This window comes from Schistocerca nitens, chromosome 9 (assembly GCF_023898315.1).
Source record: "Schistocerca nitens isolate TAMUIC-IGC-003100 chromosome 9, iqSchNite1.1, whole genome shotgun sequence".
Classification (NCBI taxonomy): Eukaryota; Metazoa; Arthropoda; class Insecta; order Orthoptera; family Acrididae; genus Schistocerca; species Schistocerca nitens.
Window position 1 is genome coordinate 440,464,002 of NC_064622.1, and position 24,799 is coordinate 440,488,800.

General features: G+C 37.0%; 1 protein-coding gene across 1 annotated transcript in view; it reads left to right on the plus strand.

The window, feature by feature from the left end:
* The window catches only part of LOC126204302 (unconventional myosin-XVIIIa), a 410,872-nt gene that overhangs the window by 361,994 nt on the left and 24,079 nt on the right, over positions 1-24,799 (plus strand). The window contains exons 15-22 of the mRNA XM_049938689.1: positions 1,815-1,943; positions 3,396-3,539; positions 6,311-6,400; positions 11,213-11,332; positions 16,217-16,468; positions 18,361-18,515; positions 19,100-19,223; positions 20,786-20,935. Coding sequence (XP_049794646.1) covers positions 1,815-1,943; positions 3,396-3,539; positions 6,311-6,400; positions 11,213-11,332; positions 16,217-16,468; positions 18,361-18,515; positions 19,100-19,223; positions 20,786-20,935 — 1,164 coding nt within the window. The remainder of the gene's footprint in view (positions 1-1,814; positions 1,944-3,395; positions 3,540-6,310; positions 6,401-11,212; positions 11,333-16,216; positions 16,469-18,360; positions 18,516-19,099; positions 19,224-20,785; positions 20,936-24,799) is intronic.

Here is a 24,799-nt window from a genome sequence, read left to right on the forward strand (position 1 = left end):
CACCGAGCCCTCCAGTCTTCAGTGACCATTCAGTGACAGTTAGCAATGGTGATGTTCAAACAAAGAATAATAACCAAAAAGACATAGTGATGTGTGGTAAAAATGACCTTCAGTGCGTGCTACAGAAATATGAAGAATTGGAAAAGGAGTGTGAAGATTTAGTGTCTCATTCAGGGAAAAGACTGTCAGATAAACATGCAGTTTATTCTTCAAAACCAAATCATAACAGATCTGCCAGTGAGGCAAGTAAAAGAACAACCTCTGAAACAGTTCTTAGCAGTAAGAGCTCTCCTAGAAATGTATGCTTGGTGTCACAGCCTGACAAGAAAATTGTGAGATCAAAATCTGTTGACAGATGTAAGAATACTGTGTTCTCAGAAACAAATAGATCCAGAAGTGATGGTCCCCATCAACACACTCCAGAGAAAAGTCACATGCAAGACAGAAACCATAAGCCTACAAATGTCAGATCGAATTCACCTCTGGCAAAAGCTGGCGGTGGTGTCACAATAAAATCAACACTGAAACGTGATTTCTTTTCAACTGAATCTCTGAATAATAAAATGGATAAAACTCAAGCTATACATCCGAAAAGTGATGTGGTTTTGACACAAAAAAATGTAACGGATGATTGTAAAAATGTCAATGTCAAACAGCTCGTTCTCAAAAATGAAAAACTTGGTAACAAAATGACAATTTCAACAAGTCTCAATGCAAATGAAGACACTGGAGATTCAAAAAGCAACAGTACTGATGATAAAGCAAATGTTGGAAATGTGTTTCGGCATTTACGAAGCTTGTCTAGTGACTCTCAAAAATCACTATATGGTTTAATACATCTGTATCATAGTGGTGGCTATTGGACTGGTTTTCCAAAGTTATCAAAAGAGGAAGTGGATCCACTCTTTAAAAATATGGAGAAAAGTAGTAAAGTTATTGAGGATGTGAAACAAAGAAAAGTGGAAAAAATAAAAAACCAGAAGACTGACTATAGCAACATACTAGCACCTGGTGGAGGCATTGGAGTGGTTCGTGCATATACAGGACGCCAGATTTCAGATTCACGCTACAGGACTGAGCTGGAGGTAATTTTTTCATGGTTTTCACTAAGTACTAATTGCATGATCTAGCTTTGTTTCCCTTGTCACTCTAAATTCTTCAGATGGCACCAGTCCTGCTGGCAATATGCCTAATGACTGCATTGATCATCATTTGTGGGTTGTGGAATTTCAAGTGACTTCATTTCTTGTCTCTCAGTATCACGCTAGGCATGACCACTCAGTGGTTTCCACTACGGGTATGCTAGTCCTACAATTTTGTTTAATAAACACAATATGAACAATTTTTGAGTTGATCAATCCACTTAATAATTAAGAGATGACAGAAAAGGTTAATTGTCTTCTACAGTTGAGATTTCAATAACTTGTATGAAGTTATCATAGTGAAGTGTGATTCTCCAAGGAGAAAATTACATAGTGGTTGTGCTTGTTGAAAATAGTGTATCTTGACAAGTTCACTCTTTAAACCATGTAATTTTTTAAAATTATGTACATAAAATTCAAGAGAGAAACAGTTCCTATAGAAGTTTGCTTCTGTGACAAAATTACACATTACATTTATATTGTTCTATCCAGTGCAAAAGTAGGGTATATTTGATATCCTTTTCCTATAACACTGAAGTAATACTTTCTGTGTAAACCTTGTCTCATCCTTTATTTAAGATTCAACTGTTTACCAATTTGACATATGTACTTGATTCATTCCAACTAGCTGTGTAATGTGGCTAATCTCACTGATATACTCTCTTCTTGCAGATATTCTTCCGTTCTGGTGTTCTTGCACAATTGGAGGCTCAGCGAGACGAACGGCTGACTGACCATGTTGTGAGGCTACAAGCACAGTGCCGAGGATATTTAGCTCGGCGCAAGCTTCATAAGCTCAAGGTTTGCTGTTTCTGTAATTGCCTTTTATCCACCAGCCCTACAATTTCATGGGTACATTAACACAACAGTTTTAAAATGTTGCCTATTTTAACAGTGCTCATATATATGAATAAATCCTATCATTTAAAATTTTTTCCTCAGTTGAGCACAGTAAATCCTGTTAAATATGGAATGAAACAATAACATGGAAATTGATAGTCCATGAAAAATAACAAAAACATATTCTATGTTTGGAAAAAAATGACATTAGACTTAGGAACTGGCAGATGCTTCAAAATAAATGTAAACTATTCTAAGAAAGTTTATTTACGAAGTTTCAAAAACCACCTTTAAACAATGAATCTAGGAATACCCCACAACCTCCTACATATTGCTTCTGCAGGGATTGTGAGGATAAGATAAGATTAGATTAATTATAGCACACTCAGAGGCATTTAAACAATCATTGTTCCTGTGATTCATATGTGAATGGAGTGGGAAGAACCCACACTAACTAGAACAATGGAGAATACCCTCTAATATGCATTACACAGTGATTTTCAGGGTATGGATGTAGATCTAGATGTAGATAAGAGGTACCCTGAAATACATTTACTTCCCATATCAGAATATGCATATGTTTGTCCTTATGATGACATAAACATTGACCACTAAGCCATTAGTATGAAAATTAGCAATACTGATATAAGGAATGTATGTTTTTTATTCTGTTTTCACGCTTTATCACTTCAGCATTCATTGCAGTGACAACATACATCCATTATTTGAATTATTCATTCCTGTTTTCTATTTTCTATTCAGACATGTAATGTGTTAAAATATTGATGCTATAAAATTATCATTTCATTATGAAAAGAGTAACTGCTCTCTTCCCATTATATCATCAATGCCCAAACACATTCTTTAAGAAAGATTAAGGGTAATGTGTATGTTAGATTTACCAGCTGCATAACATTTATTAAAATCTAATGTTGCATAGAGCAAATGCTTTAGTAGATTGTTGGATTTGTTGTATATTCACTCATAATTAGTACAATGTAAGTCAGAATGATCTAATAATTATGACATTGTTCACACAAATGGAATAGTAAGCCAGCTGACAACGTAAATAAACCAGATTTATAAAATATAGGTTGCCAGTACTTACAGCACCCCCCCACCCTCCCACTTTCCCTTGAGGAGACAAATCAAAAGAGGGAGGGCCATAAGTAAAAGATTTAATTGCCAAAAGTGATGAACAATAGAGCCCATTAAAAGGATATCTAGGAGTACCCCACAGTAGGTTTAACTATTACCCATTTTGTCCTCCTCCTTTGTCAGTTTCCCTGTAAATAACAATTTGTGTTGCATGGAAGAAATCTCATAATTAATCTGGATGGTTAGCTTTGGAAAAAAATGCTATATTATAAGTATAGCTAAATGCTTTGAACTAATGTTGTGCATAAATTGCAGATCCAGGACCTGGCAGTGCGCTGCATACAGCGCAATGTTCGCAAGTTTCTGTTGATCCGTGATTGGCCATGGTGGCGACTTCTGGTCCGAGTCACTCCCCTTCTCAATGTACACCGCACTGAAGAAGAACTGAGAGCTAAGACGGTTAGTTGTCACCATAGCTGTTTCCATTGCATGCAGTATTTTATATTGTAAGATGTGAGTGGTTGGGGGTTGTTGTTTGTTGTACTGTTCTTAGACCTTCCTCTCAAATACTGCCACACCCTATCCTCCCCACCCAAAATAAATAAATAAATAAGGAAATAAATAAATCTGAATGAAATTTGTGGAAAGTAGACTTACTTCTGTAGAAAACTGATCATGTAACATTCCCATAGATTTTCTTAACACACTGATAACAAATAGTTTTGTTGTGGTATTAGTGGCCTTTTTAATTTATATGAAGGAACAAAATCTCATCATTAAACCTCACTTGTGGTGATATGTCAGCTTCCCAAACTCTTGAAGTTTAGCTCATTAGTATAGATATGAGGAATGCAATATCGTCTGCAAGTTTCACTGTATTGTACCTTTGGATTTTGTATTTTCTTACTGAGCTCTACCTTTAAGCTTGATAGTATTTACAAACTGGCAATGTTTTTTACCCAAACAGTTCAACATATATCACAAGAGCAACTTTCAAGGTCAACTGAAAAATTGTTTAATTTGGTTTAGTGTTTGGATATTTCGGATTATTTGGACTGAACTACCATTTATGTACACAGCATAGATAATCATAACTAGTTACCATTTATTCATGTTTTGAGAGTGTATCATGGAATGGTAGGGTTCATGGTAGAGGTTCCTCTAGAGGAACAAGTGAGAACGTGATCCGTAAACATTAAGTGCTAAGCAAATTTCTGTAATTGTCTTCAAAAGGACACCTTTTGTGATTTAATATGAACAATGTGTTTTAAAGTAGGATGATAAGGTGTGTAAATCAAGATTCTGAATTCATAGTAAAGATATCAATTGAGATTTTGTATTGTGAAGAAGTTATGAGATAATGACTGATTCAATGTAGATGACTTGAGATAAGATCCTTTATTGCCAGTTTCACAGATTTTTTTGTTTTATTTTTAATTTGATAGCTAGGTGACATGCAGGAGAGGCAAGGTGCTTCAAATAGCTGACACTTTTGCTGGCAAGTTTGAAACTGCTACACAGAATGTGGATCCATTTGTGTGTCATCACATCAAAATGTGAAAATTTGTGTCATATCAGATCTGTGCTTCTGTGACACACTCCGAAAAAGACAGAACCCACCCCATTTTTTTCCGCATCATTAGCATTTGAAGTAACCAAATACATCTTATATGAAGGAACGCTAGCATTAAAGACAGGAAGGAAGCATTAACTACTGGGGGAGCTGAATGGCTGTAACAAAGAATATATTTAGGAAGAAAGGAAATTAATGGCTAATCATTATAAGTGCTGATTTTCCTTAAATTTTGCTTTGCTTGTACTGCAGCTAATAAACTTAGAAGTACAGTTTTTCATAACATCTCATTGCCTTTGAAACTGCTAGATATGGACTAGATACCACGTGTCATGTAAAATATTGGTATGGTTTTAGGGAAACATCTGTTATATGTTAAAAGTAAGAAGTAAAAGAATGATGAAAGATTTACATATTTTAACTAACTGAGAATAAGTAATAAAGTAAACCAAATGGCTGTATCCATTAAATGACATATGTGGTTATACAAAACAGTGCTGAAAAAATTTAACCTTTTAATATTCAGTGTTCTGGAAATAATATAGTATCAGCTCTTTCAGGCTTCTTATCAGTAAATTACTTTAATTCTGCTTCAAACAATGGAATGTCCTGGATTGAATAACTATAATATGGAAAGGATAGGTTGCTACTTATCACATACAGACAACACTGAGTGACAAACAGACACAATGAAAAAAAAACCATTTAAAATATTAAATCTTTGAACAAGAAAGTGCAATATTTCAACAGTCTTTTTCATAGTTCTTTTCTGTGACTCGGCACTTCCTCCAATGTGTTGAGTTAATTTTGTTACACTTGGAAGTCTCCCGTTGATGCCTCTAACAGGTACTTGTTCAGTGGTTATCGACTAAAGGTTAGCAGATTACAACCCTGATAGTGGAAGAAAGCATTATTTGGCTGGAAATGGAAGGAGAGGTCATAGGATGAAGTTCTTTACCACCAGACTATGCACCAATGATCTGGATTAAATTCCAAATATCTCCACAGTGCCTCATGGAGTGGAGGCATGTGACACTGTTGAAGATGGTTTGTCTGCTGCACAGAGTTTTTAGCTCTGTGGACTCCTTTGAGACATTTAAGAAGAGTTTCCCGTGCACTGGCACTGGGTTCTCCACTCCCTGTTCTTTCACAGTGATCACTAGAGAAAGCACATCTTGATTTACATAAAATGAAGGTGATACATTCAAACATTATATACTTTCTCACATAACTGATGAGACTGCATTTTTTTCTTTTTCTCACAATACAGCTATTAACAAGTTCTATTCTGGGCAAATACATCTCTCTGAGGGGATTTTTGGTGATTAAGTTTTCTGAGGGTTAGTTTCTCCATTTTTAAAATTTCAGTAGTTTAGTTAATAAAAACAATTATTGTTCTCAATGCTTGATTTCAGACTATAAGGTATGGGACAAGAATTGGTATTTTTGTGTGATTGGTTGTTGTCTGTTGAATAGACTTTGTAATGAGTACACATTTTGTTTTGTCAGGCATTAAGAATCCAAGACCAACAAACACTTCCTGCTTTTACATGTGATATTTAATAGTTGAAAAATTCTTCAAACTGAAACCTGTATTTTTTAATCCACATTCACCTTACACTCGGGGACATTTACTAAAAATGACAACTCTTTTTAGGAGGAACTGGAAGCCCTCCGAGCAAAAGTAGAGAAGTTGGAACAGGAACGCACTCACTTAAAACACGATACAGATCGTCTAGAAGCAAAGGTAAGTGTAAACTGTAACCTTGTGAATATTTGTGTAGACACTTTGAAATGATAATTCATACAGCCATTGTTTATAATGCATTACCACTTTTATGCAAAATGTATAAATGCAGTCATTATAGTTATTACAGTTAGTGTATTGTGCATAATGTGCAACTACATGTGCGGAGAAAAAGCTTTGTCAACTCGTGTATTTTCACATTAATTTTTACTTCATATAATGGTTTTAAACCTGTGTGTGTGTGTGTGTGTGTGTGTGTGTGTGTGTGTGTGTGTGTGTGTGTGTGTGTTAGAAAATTATATAGTTTTATTTCCTGTCAAAGTATGCAAAAGAAGAAAACGATTCAGTTTCCAAATGAGTGGAAAAAAATCTTTATTTTAATGGCAATCTTGCATGATATTGGGATGTTAACATCAAAAGACTCAAACTATTAATCTACATAGTGTTTATTGAATGTATTTTCTCCTTATTCAAAAAGTGCAATGTTTTATGCAGTCTATGTGTACTGCAGCTCTGCACAAAACCTTTCCTGCTGCACACGATGAGCTCTGGCACAAGTAGTCAGAGTAATTTTTTTCTTCTGTTAAAGTAATTTTCTCAGTAGTATATGGAACTCCAGTCACTTCCAGTCAGCAAAAGTAAGCAAGCACTTAGAGCTGATTTAGTAGCCATTTCAATGTCCGGTCTTGTCGAAGAAAGACTGAGTTTCTGGCATGATGCCAGGGGCATCTGCCACAGTTGTCTCTTGCCTTGAGGGAAAGCTAAATATACTCACTCGTATGCTAGCTGTGTCCTGAAATACATCAGCAATCAGACAGCAGTGATACATTACGTTGTCATGGAGGGTTTTGTTATAAATTGAACGTTTATGCACAGAGTACATCATCTGCTGACTTTGACATTTCATACAACAACCAGGATAATAAAATAGTTGCAAAGACATAGAAAATAAAGACAGTGTCCACTTGACAAACTATTTCTCTTTGTGTTATCCCTCACTTGATAGTTTTGTTTACAGGAAAGACTTGTTAGATAAATGCCTTGCTAACCTGTTTGTACATTTTAAAAATTGTGCTTTTGCACACATTTGCACTGATTTGAGTTATTCCCATACAAATGGTTAGACACCACTCATTTTACTCCTTTATTTGACAGTTTTAAATCCGTGAGATGTCTGTGTTGTGTCTACATTAGACAGCTGTATTTGGTGATAGTTGTGATGACACACAACAAATATTGATGCATGCTTTTAGCACGTGTTCTTTGAGGCAAGAACAGGTGCATTTGAAATGCATGTGTGTGTTCAGTTGAATTTTGTTATATAATAGAAACTGCAATTGACTAAGAGTGAGTCATTTACTTTACTACTAGAGTATTGAATTTTTCACACATTTTATGCACTTACTGCCATCTCTCTCTCTCTCTCTCTCTCTCTCTCTCTCTCTCTCGTACTTTTTCTCTGATTTGTTTTTCACTTATGTGTTGCAGTTTATCTAAAACTGATGCTTCCCACATCATCTAACTCATAATTTATTCCTTAACAAACAAATACAATATGTTCTACAGTTTCAAAACTTTTCTCTGAAATAAAATAAGTTTAACAATTATGCGGGAGATTTGATTTGCCTGTTTTATACCCATAAGGAAACAGCTCTGAGAGAAAATGGAAGATTTGCTGATTAAGCAGTGTTTCCATTTTCCTGCATCTTGAGGAGATTCGCTTTTCAAAATTGCTCTCCAAAACACACTTGGTTTTTCCTGCTCTGACTCACGGAGAGGGAACTGCTAGCCTGGTGGATGTTTGTGTGCCGGAGTGCATCTGAGCTTGGCAACTTGCCCACAGGCATAGGAGCCTGGGCTGGGAGTGTTCAGTCTGTGCCGGGCTGCTGCCTGGGCACCATGTAGCCCCAAATAACGAGTGGCAGTTTCTCAGAACTGTAGTGTTTTAACAACAATAGGCAGTGCATTTCAACTAAATGTAACCAGTCCCTCTGACAACATTAATTTACCTCTGTTTGGTGATATAAACAGTTAAACATAACTACCAGAAATTAAAAATGTGTGCATAAATCACGTTAACAATAATTATGCTTCCTGGAAGTTCACGGTTTGGTCCTGGAATAGTGGATAACCAGAGATACTCTCCTGCATCTTCACTTCTGTCTCCTCACAAGAGAATTATCCAGCCTATAAGAAGAGCAGTTACTACTGGAGGACTACCAGAAAGAGCTTCAACTGGGTACTCAACAACATATCTCCAGAATGGAATGCCACCTGGGAGGCCACCTTTGCCGAAACGAGGTTCTCTCACATCGGGGTCTAGAGAATTGTTCTCTCCGATTAGAGAACAAGAAAGAACTTTTAGTCCAAGCAGGGATGTTCGATCACCTTCTACTGGTATTTTCAGCCCAACCAGGAAAGGCTCTCTATCTAATGAACCACCAAATTATGCGAGGGACAGGATGTCTCCAAGTAGGACACCATTCAGTCCATCAAGAGGAATATCACCTGGTGGTGCACCTTTCAGCCCATCCCATGATGGAAGAGGAACATCAGTTGCTTCGGATTTTACTCTTCCTAGTTCAAGGTCTGAATCTCCTTACCTCCAGTCTGTTTCATCAGTCAGTTCCTTTTCGAGGAGGTCCTACAGCCGAGATTCAAGTGTGCCTCGGAGAGTGTTTCCACAGACTAGTGCCAATGTAGATTTGAGCTCACTTCAGGGGAAAGAAAAGTCCCCTGTTGTGTTTGGGGCTGGATTGAGTTTTCTAATTGGTGGCAAAAAGCAAACAGTTCACCAGCAATTTAAGCCCGTTGCTGCTCACCTCGATGCCTCGACAGCGTCATCTGCTCTGTCTAACAAGATCTCAGAGTTTCTGCGTAGGAGTGACCACGTTATGGATGAGTGGCGCAGGCTCGGGAGGAAGGACCCTGATGATATTTCACAAGCGTCTCTTCCTGAAGACAAGCGTAGGATCAAATATGGTGGAAGAAATAAGAGTGCTACGAACATTCTCATAAAGGGATTTCAGCTCTTCAGCAGGTCGAGAACATCTCGATCCCCCAGCATGGCCAAGATAACGGAAGGAGACACGGATCATGGTGGCATGCCAAATGATGATGAGACTTTGGATGAAGCTGATGAGGTGCAGGAAATTGTATTTTTAATGACCTACTTGTGCATTGCTATTGACACCTTCATAGTGCTACAGAGGTTTCCAATATTACAGTTACCTATTATACAAATTATATATTTTTTTATGCCCACATTTGGATAGTTAATACTTGATTTTCTTCTTCACTGTGTTGTATGTTTATTGAAGTAACTGAATAATCTGCAGTTATTAGAGAGGGTTTCATATTACAGGTAATACTTTTTGAGAGCTTTGTAAAATAAGCTGCTAGATATTCCAAGGATAAAACTGAAACTTTGTAAAAATAATTTGCTGTTGCTAGTGTTTATTGAGTTGAATAATCATTGAATTAGTGGACTGTAATTTTGAAATATTATGGATGATCAATGCTAGGTTCATTAGCAAAGTTTCATTATTATATAAACAAAGTATCTTCGTTTCTGGTTATCTTTAACAAAGAAGACTGGTTTAAAGAGAGCATTTAGAGAAAATCATCAGGGTTGTCAATGTCAGTTTGTAAATAGCTCACTAATTCTTCTCCACTGATCTACCAAGCTGACAATACACGAAGACATTCTTGTTTTAGCTGAAAGTAAATATCTTCTATTATCTTCACAGTTACTTACTTTTAAAATGCAAAACACAGTAATAAAATTACTATCCCAGTTTTCTGTGAAAGCTATCAGTTTTTCAGGAGATCTAGTTGCTTCAAAATGTAAATGTGTGACTCGGTACTCATACATTGGAAGGTAACAAATTTTTCAGTAATATCTAATGTTTTGCTGCTGTTACCTGTACATGTGTAGGGAATTGGAAAGGAGGATGAGAAGGCATCAAAATGGCCCCAGAAAATGTCCAGACGAGGTACATAAGATATTAATATTATTTCATAAATTTTGGAAAATAATTGAAATTTGATAGGAAAGAAGGGTCTTAGTTTGGAAATAAAAGTTACATGCATAATATTTTGTTCATTACAAATCACGCTGTGCAATAGTAAATAAGTGTAAGTTTAAATTGTTTGCAATTAGATATTGAAAGAGGGATAGAATTATTGATTTCATTAATGGTCATGATGGAGGGGAGGGGGGCACATAAAATTATTAAAGTGCGACATTGTAATTGTTTTTGCTTATGAAAGAAGTAAAATGGCCTATTGATTATTTTAAAGTTATTGATTAAGTTCGTGTTTGAGGAATTTTTGTATAATTGTGTAGTGTCACTTGGTTGGTTGGTCAGCTGGTTTTATTTATTAACATTTCTGAGTGAAGTTTCTAATTAATCAGACTAACACCTCATCATTGAATTGAAAAAGAGACCTCCTATCAACATTTTATGCTTATAAAAAGATTATGCTATTCAAATATAACAAAACTAGATAGGGTATCCTGCCCTCAAGCTGTTATAAAGCCAAATAACATGTGAAAGTTATGGCTTGTGACATGGAAATCATTTATGCATTAACATTGTATCAGACAGAATGTTTACAACTTTTAACTATGACACCATCATACATTTATTCACAATATTCAATAAATTTTCTTTGTACTGTAGTTGTAAGTGTTGACCTGCATATTTAGATGCCATCCTGATGAGAAATCGTACATTAAGGTAAAAACTGCAGAGAGGAACCTTTCTGCATACTTTTTATGTGGTAATCTTATAAAATCTTGCATTACAGCTGAGTGAAATGACAGCAGACCTGGCTGAAGAGCACTCAACAGCAACACTTGCTACAGAGCGTTTGGAAGCAGAAACTGCTGAACGTCTGCGACTTGAGAAAGAACTTTCAGAAGTCCAGGTACAATACTAAATTAAAATTGTGCCGTATTTTCTTCGTTTTTTCTTTCTTTGTAAGATACATTAAGAAAATTTTCATTTCATCTTATTACATATTTTTGATTCAAGAAATTGATGGAAGCAGCAAAATTATGTATCATTCGTTATGTGTTGCATCAGTTTGTTCCATTAGTGATAGTACAGTAACGAGTCTGCACTGGTTCCTCTGCTCTAAAATTGAACATATGTTCTTAATAATGTCTATGTGTGAATAATTATTTTGAAATTTATGCCCATGTCATTAACTCAGTGACATTGTATTTAAATACCCTACTGGTTGCTGTAAAATCAGATTTATACAGGGCTATTACAAATGATTGAAGCGATTTCACAGCTCTACAATAACTTTATTATTTGAGATATTTTCACAATGCTTTGCGCACACATACAAAAACTCAAAACGTTTTTTTAGGCATTCACAAATGTTCGATATGTGCCCCTTTAGTGATTCGGCAGACACCAAGCCGATAATCAAGTTCCTCCCACACTCGGCGCAGCATGTCCCCATCAATGAGTTCAAAAGAATCATTGATGCGAGCTCGCAGTTCTGGCACGTTTCTTGGTAGAGTAGGTTTAAACACTGAATCTTTCACATAACCCCACAGAAAGAAATCGTATGGGGTTAAGTTGGGAGAGCGTGGAGGCCATGACATGAATTGCTGATCATGATCTCCACCACGACCGATCCATCGGTTTTCCAAACTCCTGTTTAAGAAATGCCGAACATCATGATGGAAGTGCGGTGGAGCACCATCCTGTTGAAAGATGAAGTCGGCGCTGTCGGTCTCCAGTTGTGGCATGAGCCAATTTTCCAGCATGTCCAGATACATGTGTCCTGTAACGTTTTTTTCCACAGAAGAAAAAGGGGCCATAAACTTTAAACTGTGAGATTGTACAAAACACGTTAACTTTTGGTGAATTGCGAATTTGCTGCACGAATGCGTGAGGATTCTCTACCGCCCAGATTCGCACATTGTGTCTGTTCACTTCACCATTAAGAAAAAATGTTGCTTCATCACTGAAAACAAGTTTTTCACTGAACACATCCTCTTCCATGAGCTGTTGCAACCGCGCCGAAAATTCAAAGCGTTTGACTTTGTCATCGGGTGTCAGGGCTTGTAGCAATTGTAAACGGTAAGGCTTCTGCTTTAGCCTTTTCCGTAAGATTTTCCAAACCGTCGGCTGTGGTACGTTTAGCTCCCTGCTTGCTTTATTCGTCGACTTCCGCGGGCTACGCATGAAACTTGCCCGCACGCGTTCAACCATTTCTTCGCTCACTGCAGGCCGACCCGTTGATTTCACCTTACAGAGGCATCCAGAAGCTTTAAACTGCGCATACCATCGCCAGATGGAGTTAGCAGTTGGTGGATCTTTGTTGAACTTCGTCCTGAAGTGTCGTTGCACTGTTACGAGGTGCATTAAAGTTCTAAGGCCTCCGATTTTTTTTCTCCAGACTGGAAAGAGATAGAAACATGCGCATTGTTTTAAAATGAGGCCACGTTCATTGTCAATACGTCCCAGAGATGGCAGCACTGTACGGCAGATGGAATTTTACCGCCAGCGGTGAGAATGAGAACTGTTTTAAATACTTAAAATGGCGACGTTTTCCTTACTTGAACAGCTTGCAATCATTCGTTTTCTGAATTTGCGTGGTGTGAAACCAATTGAAATTCATCGACAGTTGAAGGAGACATGTGGTGATGGAGTTATGAATGTGTCAAAAGTGCGTTTGTGGGTGCGACAGTTTAATGAAGGCAGAACATCGTGTGACAACAAACCGAAACAACCTCAGGCTCGCACAAGCCAGTCTGACGACATGATCGAGAAAGTGGAGAGAATTGTTTTGGGGGATTGCCGAATGACTGTTGAACAGATCGCCTCCAGAGTTGGCATTTCTGTGGGTTCTGTGCACACAATTCTGCATGACGACCTGAAAATGCGAAAAGTGTCATCCAGGTGGGTGCCACGAATACTGACGGACGACCACATGGCTGTCCGTGTGGCATGTTGCCAAGCAATGTTGACGCGCAATGACAACATGAATGGGACTTTCTTTTCGTCGGTTGTGACAATGGATGAGACGTGGATGCCATTTTTCAATCCAGAAACAAAGCGCCAGTCAGCTCAATGGAAGCACACAGATTCACCGCCACCAAAAAAATTTCGGTAACCGCCAGTGCTGAAAAAATGATGGTGTCCATGTTCTGGGACAGCGAGGGCATAATACTTACCCATTGCGTTCGAAAGGGCACTACGGTAACAGGTGCATCCTACGAAAATGTTTTGAAGAACAAATTCCTTCCTGCACTGCAAGAAAAACGTCCGGGAAGGGATACGCGTGTGCTGTTTCACCAAGACAACGCACCCGCACATAGAGCTAACGTTACGCAACAGTTTCTTCGTGATTCCTCATGCTCCCTACTCACCTGACCTGGCTCCTAGTGACTTTTGGCTTTTTCCAACAATGAAATACACTCTCCGTGGCCGCACAGTCACCAGCCGTGCTGCTGTTGCCTCAGCGATTTTCCAGTGGTCAAAACAGACTCCTAAAGAAGCCTTCGCCGCTGCCATGGAATCATGGCGTCAGCGTTGTGAAAAATGTGTACGTCTGCAGGGCGATTACATCGAGAATTAACGCCAGTTTCATCGATTTCGGGTGAGTAGTTAATTAGAAAAAAAATCGGAGGCCTTAGAACTTGAATGCACCTCGTATGACTGACTGATGTGAGTGCATTTCAAGCACGACATACGCTTTCTCGGCTCCTGACGCCATTTTGTCTCACTGTGCTCTCGAGCGCTCTGGCGGCAGAAACCTGAAGTGCGGCTTCAGCCAGACAAAACTTTATGAGTTTTTCTACGTATCTGTAGTATGTCGTGACCATATGTCAATGAATGGAGCTACAGTGAATTTATGAAATCGCTTCAATCATTTATAATAGCCCTGTACATATCAGCTCATATGATTGTTTTTATATCAGCTAGTACAACTGTTGGATATGGTAGACCTCTAAAGAGTCTTCTAAATGTAGAGCAACTCCAACCATTTTACACTGCCCTGCCTTTACATTTCCTTTACAACTAAAGTTCATTCGATGCCATGAAATCATATCTTAACAGCATTAGTTGTGCAAAGTGGAGAATTGTCATCTTGGAAAATGGTGTGCTTTTTAGAAAATATAAACTGTGTTATATGAAGTACTTGGTCACATAAAATGTACAACCAATTCTGAGTCACTATTTGTCCTTATAAAGTAACAAGAAGACTAATGGATTGCTGTGAAAACTAAAGGCTACAAAATCACAGGACATGTTCTATATTTTTTTAGTGTCAAGCAGACACTATAGTGTGTGTTTCTAAAAGTGACTGCCATCATAGACACAAAGAAAAGATTGGAAGGTAACTAGTTGACCATTTAATCTATTTCAGTCTTTGTTGCAATTCATTGTACACACATGACACCTATTCTATCATGTTAAAAGATTATTGAAAATGATGACTGGTCTGAAGATTGTGATTTGGCCATGCTGCTGTCTGTTCAGTTTGCAGTGAACGTTTCTATCAGAAACACCGAATTCTAGAGGCTGATAAAGTCTTGGCATAATGTATGGTACACTTGACTCACATTTGCTTATGACAGTTTGACTTTTTTGCTGCTGTACCCAAGTACTGATTTTCGTATGCCATTACTGCCCAATGATGCTATCTGATCACAAGTCACTTCTTTGGTCATCACATTTGTCATATATTGAGTCTTCAGGTCACTGCACTAGCTAACCATACAACTTAATGTGGCTGTAAACATTTGCAAAATGTTATTGTAGTTTCCAGTATTTTACCAACTGTCTTTAAGTTCTTGGATCCTAATTTACATCAGTGATTCAAATCAGTTTCCTTTGTTTCACTGGAAAGGCAACAAAGGGAAACCTATATGGAACACAATATATATGAAACAGACTGTCACAGAGGCAGATAATAGGGGTGGTTTACAGTTGTTGTGTCAGAATATGCTCTATTAGTATGCAGACTGAATAGAGATGTGCAACTAGTGTGTGTGTGTGTGTGTGTGTGTGTGTGTGTGTGTGTGTGTGTGTGTGGTGGAACAATAGAGACAAAGCATACCGGAAATAATTTCAAGGATTGAAGAATATCTTAAAATAAAAAGTTGCAAACTTGCAAATTATAAGAATCTACTTTTTACAAAGTGGCAGAAACTGTTAGAAATTAGAGGGGAACATTATATTGTATGTGTGACCGAGGACAAATTATTTGTTTCTAAATTTCCTTTTAGATGAGGATTCATGTGTGTCTGTAATTTCTTACATGCAGAGAACGTTTTTGGCATATCTGTATGTTTAGTATGAGCTTCTGAGTTTACATTGTATTATACTCACTGTTCCGATATTCTGATACATTTCACACACAACACTTTCCTCTAAATTGAATGATAATTTAACGTTACATGAGGAGGGAGAAGTAGTTGTAACAGCTTCATTGTTTGTCTCCTGAAGAGTTCAATGGCTAAGTGAGGGAGTTAGTTAGTTGTTCAATAGATCATATCCACAATAAACATTATGTTTCTTCTTTTTCTCCTTCTTCTTTCCCACCTTTCCTCCTTCTTCTTTCCCACCTTTCCTCCTCCTTCTTACCCACCTTTTCTCCTTCTTCTTTCCCACCTTTTCTCCTTCTTCTTTCCCACCTTTTCTTGCAAGTGTTCGACTAGTTGTTAGTAGGAGGTGCACCATATCATTAATGTTCATTTTAATGTTGAACAAGAGTAGTTGTTCTATTGGTACATCAGTATACTAATTTGCTGATGCACTTGTTCCATATGAATTACTTTTTCAGTATCAGAAGCAGAATCTGCAGCAGACTTCAGAGCGACTGGAAATGGAATTGCTGTGTATGCGATCTGCAGCTGAGGTGAACGGCTTGGGATCGGATGATGAGGGTGAAGGGGAGGACTCATCGGGAAGTGTGTACAAGCAGCGCTATGAGCGGGCTGTGCGTGAACTGGAGTTTACACGCCGTCGCCTGCAACAGCAACATGAAGATGACCTTGAGCAGCTTGTTGCACTTAAGAAACAATTGGAGAAAAAGGTGATCAGTTAGGCTGCAGAAATAGTTTCATGTGGCTAAATTACATGACAAAGAACTGTATATTTTCTAGTGTAGGCTTTTAAAAACCTTTAGATAAACTAACTAGTATTAAGGAAGTTAAATGGCACACATTCCCACATTAACAGGGCTAACAATACAATATTTTGTCAGGTTATGAGAATGTTGGCCACCTGTACAGGCAACAGAATGAATAGTGATACTCATCATATAATAGCGTTATGTAGTGAGAAGTGGGTAAGCACATTACCAACACTCTGAAAATTGTAACTCAATTTTTAAACTTGATTTCTCCTTCAGACAGCATGTCTGTCCACTGTTTAATGGCTTTGCAGTACGGAGAATGGACTTTGTGTTGCAAGAAAGATTTTTTGTGTGTATTGAACCATAATGTACTTTTAAAGTCTATCAAAAACGGTACTATTCTGTGACCTACTGAGATGTCACACAACCAAGAATATGAGATTTTTAAGTAAAATTAAAATAATTGCAGCTGTTGGTCACGAAAATGAAGTCTTTTTAAACACAGCCATGTTGAAAGCTTAAAGAGCTCTAAGTTACTGTGAGTATTAAAAAATTGCAGTAGAAAATGAAGACAGAAATCAAACTACAAACCATTACAGAAGTAGATTTTTGCAGTTTGACAGTTAGCCTGTGCGGCATGTTCATGATGAATTACTCACTGATATTTTGCAACAAATTTAGAGTTTGTAAGCTTGTGTATTGAAGTAGAATGCTGGCCAAAAATCCAAACTAATTTTACTTTGGTGTGATGTTGTACTGTTCTGATGTGCTGTTAATAAGATGACACATGGTTAGATGATTCTTTATAAAATATGTTCAGTGTTTAATCTTATTCTCAAAGAAGTGGGGTTTCATGTTCTGAAGATGACCAGTGTGTCTGGTTTTTATATGCTTCTGCTGTTAGTCATTACTATGTTTTGTGCATTAATGTGATCATTGTTCACAAGTACACTTAACCCATTGAGTGCTGTGGGTGACATTACTTCATCATGCTTCACCACTCCCCAGGTGCTGAGGACATGTTTAAATGCAGCCCCTGCGTTTTCCTTAAGCACTATTGACTCGTTTTCACATCCAGTTGTGCTGACTGTATTAATTGTTGGGCAAAAGTTACTTACGTATCTTAGAGAATAAAATAGTTTCAAGTATTTATCTTACAATATATGCGCCTCTTTGCATGAAATTATTTGCAAAAGACCTTTTTTTGTATATTAAACAGTTTATTAAATATTACGATTGTTATGATGACATGATTCCTAATGTGCAGGGACAGAATAGGGGGTGCTATGCTGACCATCCACTGGATTTAGAAACTAATAACTCAAGAACGCAATGAAATTTCATTCTGCTCTCAATTTTAAATAAAATTTTGATATCTTATTTATTTACATTTCATACACAGCAATGTATGAGTGAAAATGAACCATACGCTAAGTCTGTGCAATGTGTTTTTACGTCAGCAAACTCTTGAAAATTTTGTGCAGTGCTTAGTTTGATGTTGCACAGTAACTATGATAAATGATGAAAAGAAATTCAGTCCTTTACCAAGTGAAGCTATCAGACTGTAAGAAGCTCAAAAACCAAATCAAATAGTTTTCTTAAAATACGATGATAAATATTTCAGAGCAGCCAGAATGCCATCTCTCAGCATTAAGTGATCAGTACAGTGACAACAGAGCCATTCTCAGCACAGAATGCAGAGAACACGTCTATAGCAGTCAGAGGGTTAAAAAAAGGTGTGGGTACTCCTCAAAGGAGGCTCATTGCTAGAGTCCTTGTGGCTTTTGGTGCAAAAAATATTGAATGACTACGTGTATTAATAAATTATCTGGAAACTTTTATTTCTTTAGTTGGCAGATGCTTATGAGGAAGTGGAAGAACAGAGGCAAGTTGTCGGACAATGGAAGAGGAAAGTGCAGAAGCTGAATGCAGAAATGAGCGACCTCCGTCTTTTGCTAGAGGAACAGAATTCTCGGAACAATCTTCTGGAGAAAAAGCAGCGCAAGTAAGTATTTGTCTTACTTTAAGGTTGACTGCCTGCATTTTCTGCTCTCTGATAGGATGGCAGTTTTGTGTGATATATGCTGTTCATATCTTATTTTATAGTTTTTTTCTTTTTTCCTTCTTCCTCCTGTAATTAATATATTTTTTTATCAGTAATACCTGTGTTAACAACAATTATTTGAGGCAGTCATGCAGTTTACACTCCTATATCATTGAAGTTTCTCTTTAAAGTCACAGGAAATGTGTCCTCCTGTCTGTGAGTAAGTTGACTCTTAATTGCACCAATAAATTTTGCGTGTCAAGGACTTGATGTGCTATTGAGTAATAGTACAAAATAGCTTGATTTAATTTTCAGTTTTAGGTCATTATTTACACATGGAACTGTAAAACTGAAAAACACACACACACACACACACACACACACACCTGCAAACGGAGTACAAATTTTTGGAGAAAACTATGTTAGTCTGACATTTTCCAGTTGTTGCAAAGGAATACACAAAACAGAAAATGTACATTTTAGACATATCAGTAGGGATTTTAAACTTCTAAAATTGAAGTTAATTGATACATCTGTCTTCACAGGTTTGACTCCGAACTTCAGTTGCTTCAGGATGAACTACGACAAGAAAAGCAGCAGAAGGAGCGTATTTCACGTGAAAAAGATTTGGCCATTGCAGAAAAGTATTCTCTCGAGCAGGATCTAAGTGTAAGTGCAGGAATTGGTAGTTCGTTCTTACAAACATTTTGAATTGATAACTAACAATCATGAGTTACTGGGTGTTAGTGAAACTCTTGATAAGACTCCAGGCATTTTTGTTATGTAATCTTCTCTACTGTGTACCTTTCCCAAATAGGCTAGTAATGGAGTTAGTCAGAAAAAGTCTTTGAACATTGGAAGGACCGCTGAGAGGACAAATGTGGGCAAATAAAAACCCTTAGCTGGCTACTGGGATTATGATCATATATCTCAATTACAAGGAACATATGAGTCTCTTCAGTCAGCCTGCAGTATGCAAATATAACTATACATAATTACACCATGCACTTCATCTCAAAACATGAATGTCATCCATTTATTAATGATTTTGAACCAAAGAATTGCACCAATAATTGTAGGTGTGCCTGCAGTCATTATTTCTGTTCACAAGCTACAGAAAATTATCACTTGAGATAAGTTTAAGACCTCATGTCTAATCCGGGGTGTGAACTTTTAAGACTAAGTAGTGTTTGTGGAACTGTCATCCTTTCAGTTTGAAACATTGTTAAAATCTGTTAAACTATACTGAATCAGGTTTTCTGCAATTCTTCTAAGTGAATGTTTAAATGGGTCTTTCATAAAAACTACAGTAGATTTTTGCAGCTTCCATGTCCAATCAAGCTGCTGCATATGTAATAAACCCTGTCTGCTTGTGCCTCTGCTATTACTACTTGTTCAGTTCTCACAGCTTTCAATTCTGGCAAGTGATGCTTCATTGGGCCGGGGCGTTGTTCTTCCAAAAAGAAAAGGAATCCTTGTCACTCAGTTGTGATTTTTACAAACTGTAATTTTATGTTGGAGTAAACAGTGGGACCATTTACCCACTAATAGTTAAACCTGATGAAAAGCCAAATCCAAATTGTTTGTGAAGACCATTTGACAGAGACAGAATAATTGGCTAGTGCATCCTTGCAGAAGGCGAAATCAATAGTCTTAAGTACAATAATGCTCAGGAAAAGTGGGCAGAAAAAAATAACTTTTTTTGCAGTGGTAGGCTTGCTTAAGATTTTACCTCTTTAAGACCCATACAGGCCAGCTATTGTGTCTCCTTGTTCTCTTTTTTTTTTTTTTTTTTTTTTTTTATGAATTTTCCTTACAATTTAAAGAGTGTTTCAGATTGTATATTTATTTCTAGCCCAGAAAGGAGTGTAAGTACAAATCTCACCTAACTCTTTTACATATATTCAGAAATATTCTTTCACAAGAAACTTTCCATAAAGTAATACTGTGAGAATCATTGAGAATGGCAGACTACCTGACCGGAAATATAACGCAGACTGTATCAGCCAAAGCTTAAGTAGTGGGGACCCAAAATAGTATTTCAATCAAATTAAAACCATTATTCATGCTCTTACCTACTTCCATATGAATTTTCAAATGTCACTGAAATGCTGCAACCATAGCAAACAGATTCTTTTTGACTACATGATAAAATATAATCATAGCAACTATATGATTTATGAAATGTAATGAAGCATTGTAATAGAGGAAAATGTTTGCATTTTTTGTAGGGTGTGCGGCTGGAATTGGAACTCAAAGAAGAAAAGGTTTCAGCTCTTACACAGGAATTAGATGAACTTACTTTTGGAGGCAAGACTGAAGAGGAGGTTGCTCAGCTCAAGAAGGCAAAACATGAATTGGAGAAACGGCTGAAGGAACAGGTAGGCAGCATATCATCCTTTAATACTGTTACTTTTAAAGTTGTGTATTTAGATTTTTTAAAATATTACATAGCTCAAAGTTGAAATTATGATTGGACTCATTCACAGTTCTCACATTTATGAAGCAGCTGCAGTCACAAATATGATGGACAGAAATCGAATGGGAGATTAACAAACTTTATTATCATGTTGAGAATGCATCACATTGTATCAGTAGGGACAGGAAAAAATCGTTTTGTTTTGTGGCCAAATTTGGTATCACTTTTTAACCAATCTCCGTTGTTATGTTATGTCAATTTTGTTGTTAATTTTCTCCTATTTTGGTGTTAATTTTCGCCAATTGCGGTGTTACTTTCAGCAATTTTTATATTTTTTCATTTTTTTTGTGCTATTGTCTGGCAGTGTTGGTGCTATTGTCTGGCAATGTTGGTGTTACTATTTGCCAAATTTGGTGTTACTATTTGCCAAATTTGGTGTTACTATTTGCCAAATTTAGTGAGATTTTTCACCAAAATCAGTATTATTTTGTCAAAGTTGGAGCTACTTTCTTGCTTGCTGATTGGTGTTACTCTTTTTCTGACAGATTCAGTTTTTTTCCAGGTTCAGTCACTTTTTTGCTAAATTCTTTATGTATTTTGCCAAATTTGTTTCTTTTGCCAATTCTGCAGTGATTTCTTTTGTAAATTTCAGGGTATTTGTTGCCAAATTCAGCCTCTTTTCCTAGTATCAGTGCTATTTTTGACATCAGATTGTAATTTGATATGCGGGAAATGAACTGTCATTTTAAGATTATACACAAGTCTCAGCCTTGAGGAGAAAAAGGCAAAATGCAGTTTAAACATTCTATAATTATCAGTTCTGATTCCACTCAAAACCACCAATTTCATGTTAATTTTCACATTATCATTTTCATGAAATTTTCCAAGGTCTGTGTATCAGCCTTGTGGAATGACTGGAGGATTAGGCAGTATTAGGGAAATGTGCTTCAAAATCCACAGGACAGGAGATAAACGCCTTTTAGGTCAGGAAATAGTTCACTGAAGTAGATAGAAACTTCAACAGTGGCAATGGTGTGAAGCGAATCTCAAAAGCAATAGAGTATTTTAACAGGTGTGAGCCAATTATTCCTTGTTCTTATTCTGAATGGTTACAGTGATGGTTGTTCCCAGAATTCAGTCACTGTTGTTTTACTTGAAGTCTAGGTTTACTTGAATTTTTCTTAATTCGTGTGAAGTAAAATGAAACCTGCATGGGCTACTGTTAGGCTCAGAAATCATATTCAGGGTATGACAACAAAGTGTGTGATTTAAATAGGGCACCATGAAGGGCAATGGCTAAAGGAGCAATGAACATTTGTTGAGATCTACTTTTTTAATGGGCAGTCAATTGCTGCTGTGCATCTACATCTATATTCGACAAACCAGTGTGAAGTGCATGGCAGAGGATACATCCCGTAGTACCAGTTATTAGAATTTTTTGCTCTTCTATCCATGTATGGAGTGTGGGAAGAATCATTGTTTTAATACCTCTGTGCATGCTATAATTAATCTAATCTTGTCCTCATGATTCCTACATGAGAACATGCAGGGCATTCTAATATGTTCCTAGAGTCATCTTGACTGAAACTTTGTAAGTAGGCTTTCTCAGGATAGTTTACATTTATCTTCAAGAGTCTGCCAGTTCAGTTTCTGCAGCATCTCTGTGATGCTCTCCCATGGATCAAAGAAACCTTTCATTATTTGTGCTGCCCTTCTCTCTATATTTTCAATACCCCTGTTAGTCCTGTTTGATATGGGTCCCACACATTTGACCATTTCCCTAGTGTTCTAACAGCAAACTGCTTTACCCATTATGACTGGGCTTATGTACCCACTCCATTTCATACCCCTGCAAGGTTTGCATTTTGTGCACAATTCAATATTGCCATCTGAAGTCCAATTCCGTGCTGGAAATTAATTGGACACCTTCAGGGTATCTGCAAATATGCAACAAGAAGAATGGATTACAGCAGACCGTGACATAACCACAATGTATTAATTCAGCAATGTCCTCAGAACTCAGTTTGCTAGGATGTAGCTGCACTTCAACTTTGTTATCATATTCATGATGACTTCCATTTCCACTCATACAAATTGTTTGTGGTGGAAGAGCTCTTTGGGGGGGGGGGGGGGGGAATTAGTTTCCCAGCTAAGTGCTTGCAAAGACTTCAATGTTTTCTTAGTGATGGGACACACTTCCATCTGCCTGAATGCATTATTAATCAAAAGATGCTCCCCTGCAGTGCTTACTGTCCCAGAGTAGCTTCTCAATTCAGAATGTACAACTTTTTGGTGTGCATCATTGGGTGTAGGGATCATTGCTCTTTACTTTTTTTGAAGAAGATAGATGTGCAGCAACTGTGAAGTCTCGACTGTTTATCAACTCGATTGACAACTTCTTTGCACAGTCTAGAAGAAACAGCAAGATGGGGCCACAGTACATGCAGCCCCAACTGCAGTGTGTGATTTGCAGTAAATAATCCCCAGGCATCTGATCTCCTTCAGGGTGATGTTACATGGCCAGGAAGTTCTTCTGAATTAAACAATAATGACCTTTCATTTGTTTTTAAGTTATTTTTTGTCTATTTGAAATTCATTATTTATACCAGTAGTCTGAGGACCCTTGCACACCTGAAGGAGAATGTTCTCCAAGCAATAGCTCAGACATCCTTCACTGTGCCTAAAAAAAGAAAACACAACTGAGGAACTAGAGGAAATCAATGTTTTGACAATATCAGATTTAATTTTTACACAGTTTTTCAAGTTCTTCAAGTGTATAAAAGGCCATTTCTTACAGTCAGTTTGGATTTTATTTTTGAAGACATTAAGTGAGGCCTAATGCTACTATGAAATTAATTTAGAAACTCATAACTACTGTGTTTCTTTTAGTCTAGTCATAGGTAAACAACTTTTTTAATGTTTAACTAGTATTATTTTCATGTACAGACTGCTATACAATATATTAGATAGTTTTTCTTCTACATGCAAGAGGAGACAGTATATGAAGAATATGAGACTGTAAATATATTAAATGTTTTGATCCAATGCCTACAAGACATTTTACTTATGGAAATCCTAGCCATGCATCTGATGGCCTTGTTGTGCCAGATAAAGTTTTTTGGCCCCAGATGAATTGAAAGAATACCTTCACTTACATGACAATGAAAGAAAGCATAATAGGAACTAAGCAACAGTTTTGCAGAAACGTGTGTGTAATTTACTTAGCAGATAAATAACATGTTACAGCTTTTTAAATATATATTTTGTATGGTTGTTAAAAGTTAATTTTGAATCCAGATATATACAAAGGAGTTAGCATCAAATAAACTGAAAATAATGGTCAGCCTTTCCACAATTAGTAGGTAATTCAGTAGCTTTAAACCAGGTATTTTATAACTTAAGGCACCCTTCATTTTGTAGTTTGTTTGCTCATGTTTTTTCCAGTATTTATGACCATTGTGTCATCTGCATAGAATGTAGATGTACATGGCATGTTATTTGATGAGTGGTTTACAAACAGCAGTGGACAAAACATTGATCCTTGGGAACTCATTGAGTAACACTGAGGAACTGAGACTTTTTGTTATTGTCATCTCCAGTATGTTTTCTGTTAAGGAGGTAGAAGGGAGAATTAATCCAGATATTATTTTGCAGCAGGAGACATGTTTGCTGTTGTAAGCTACATTCTACAGTTTATTAATGTGTACAGATTTGTTATTAGTTCCTTTATATTTTTAATTACAAAGTTTTGCAGGCCAATAATTTCTTCAAATTTGGAGCAGCTGAGTTCTGCGACTTATTTAAAAACCGATGCACTTTTACTTCT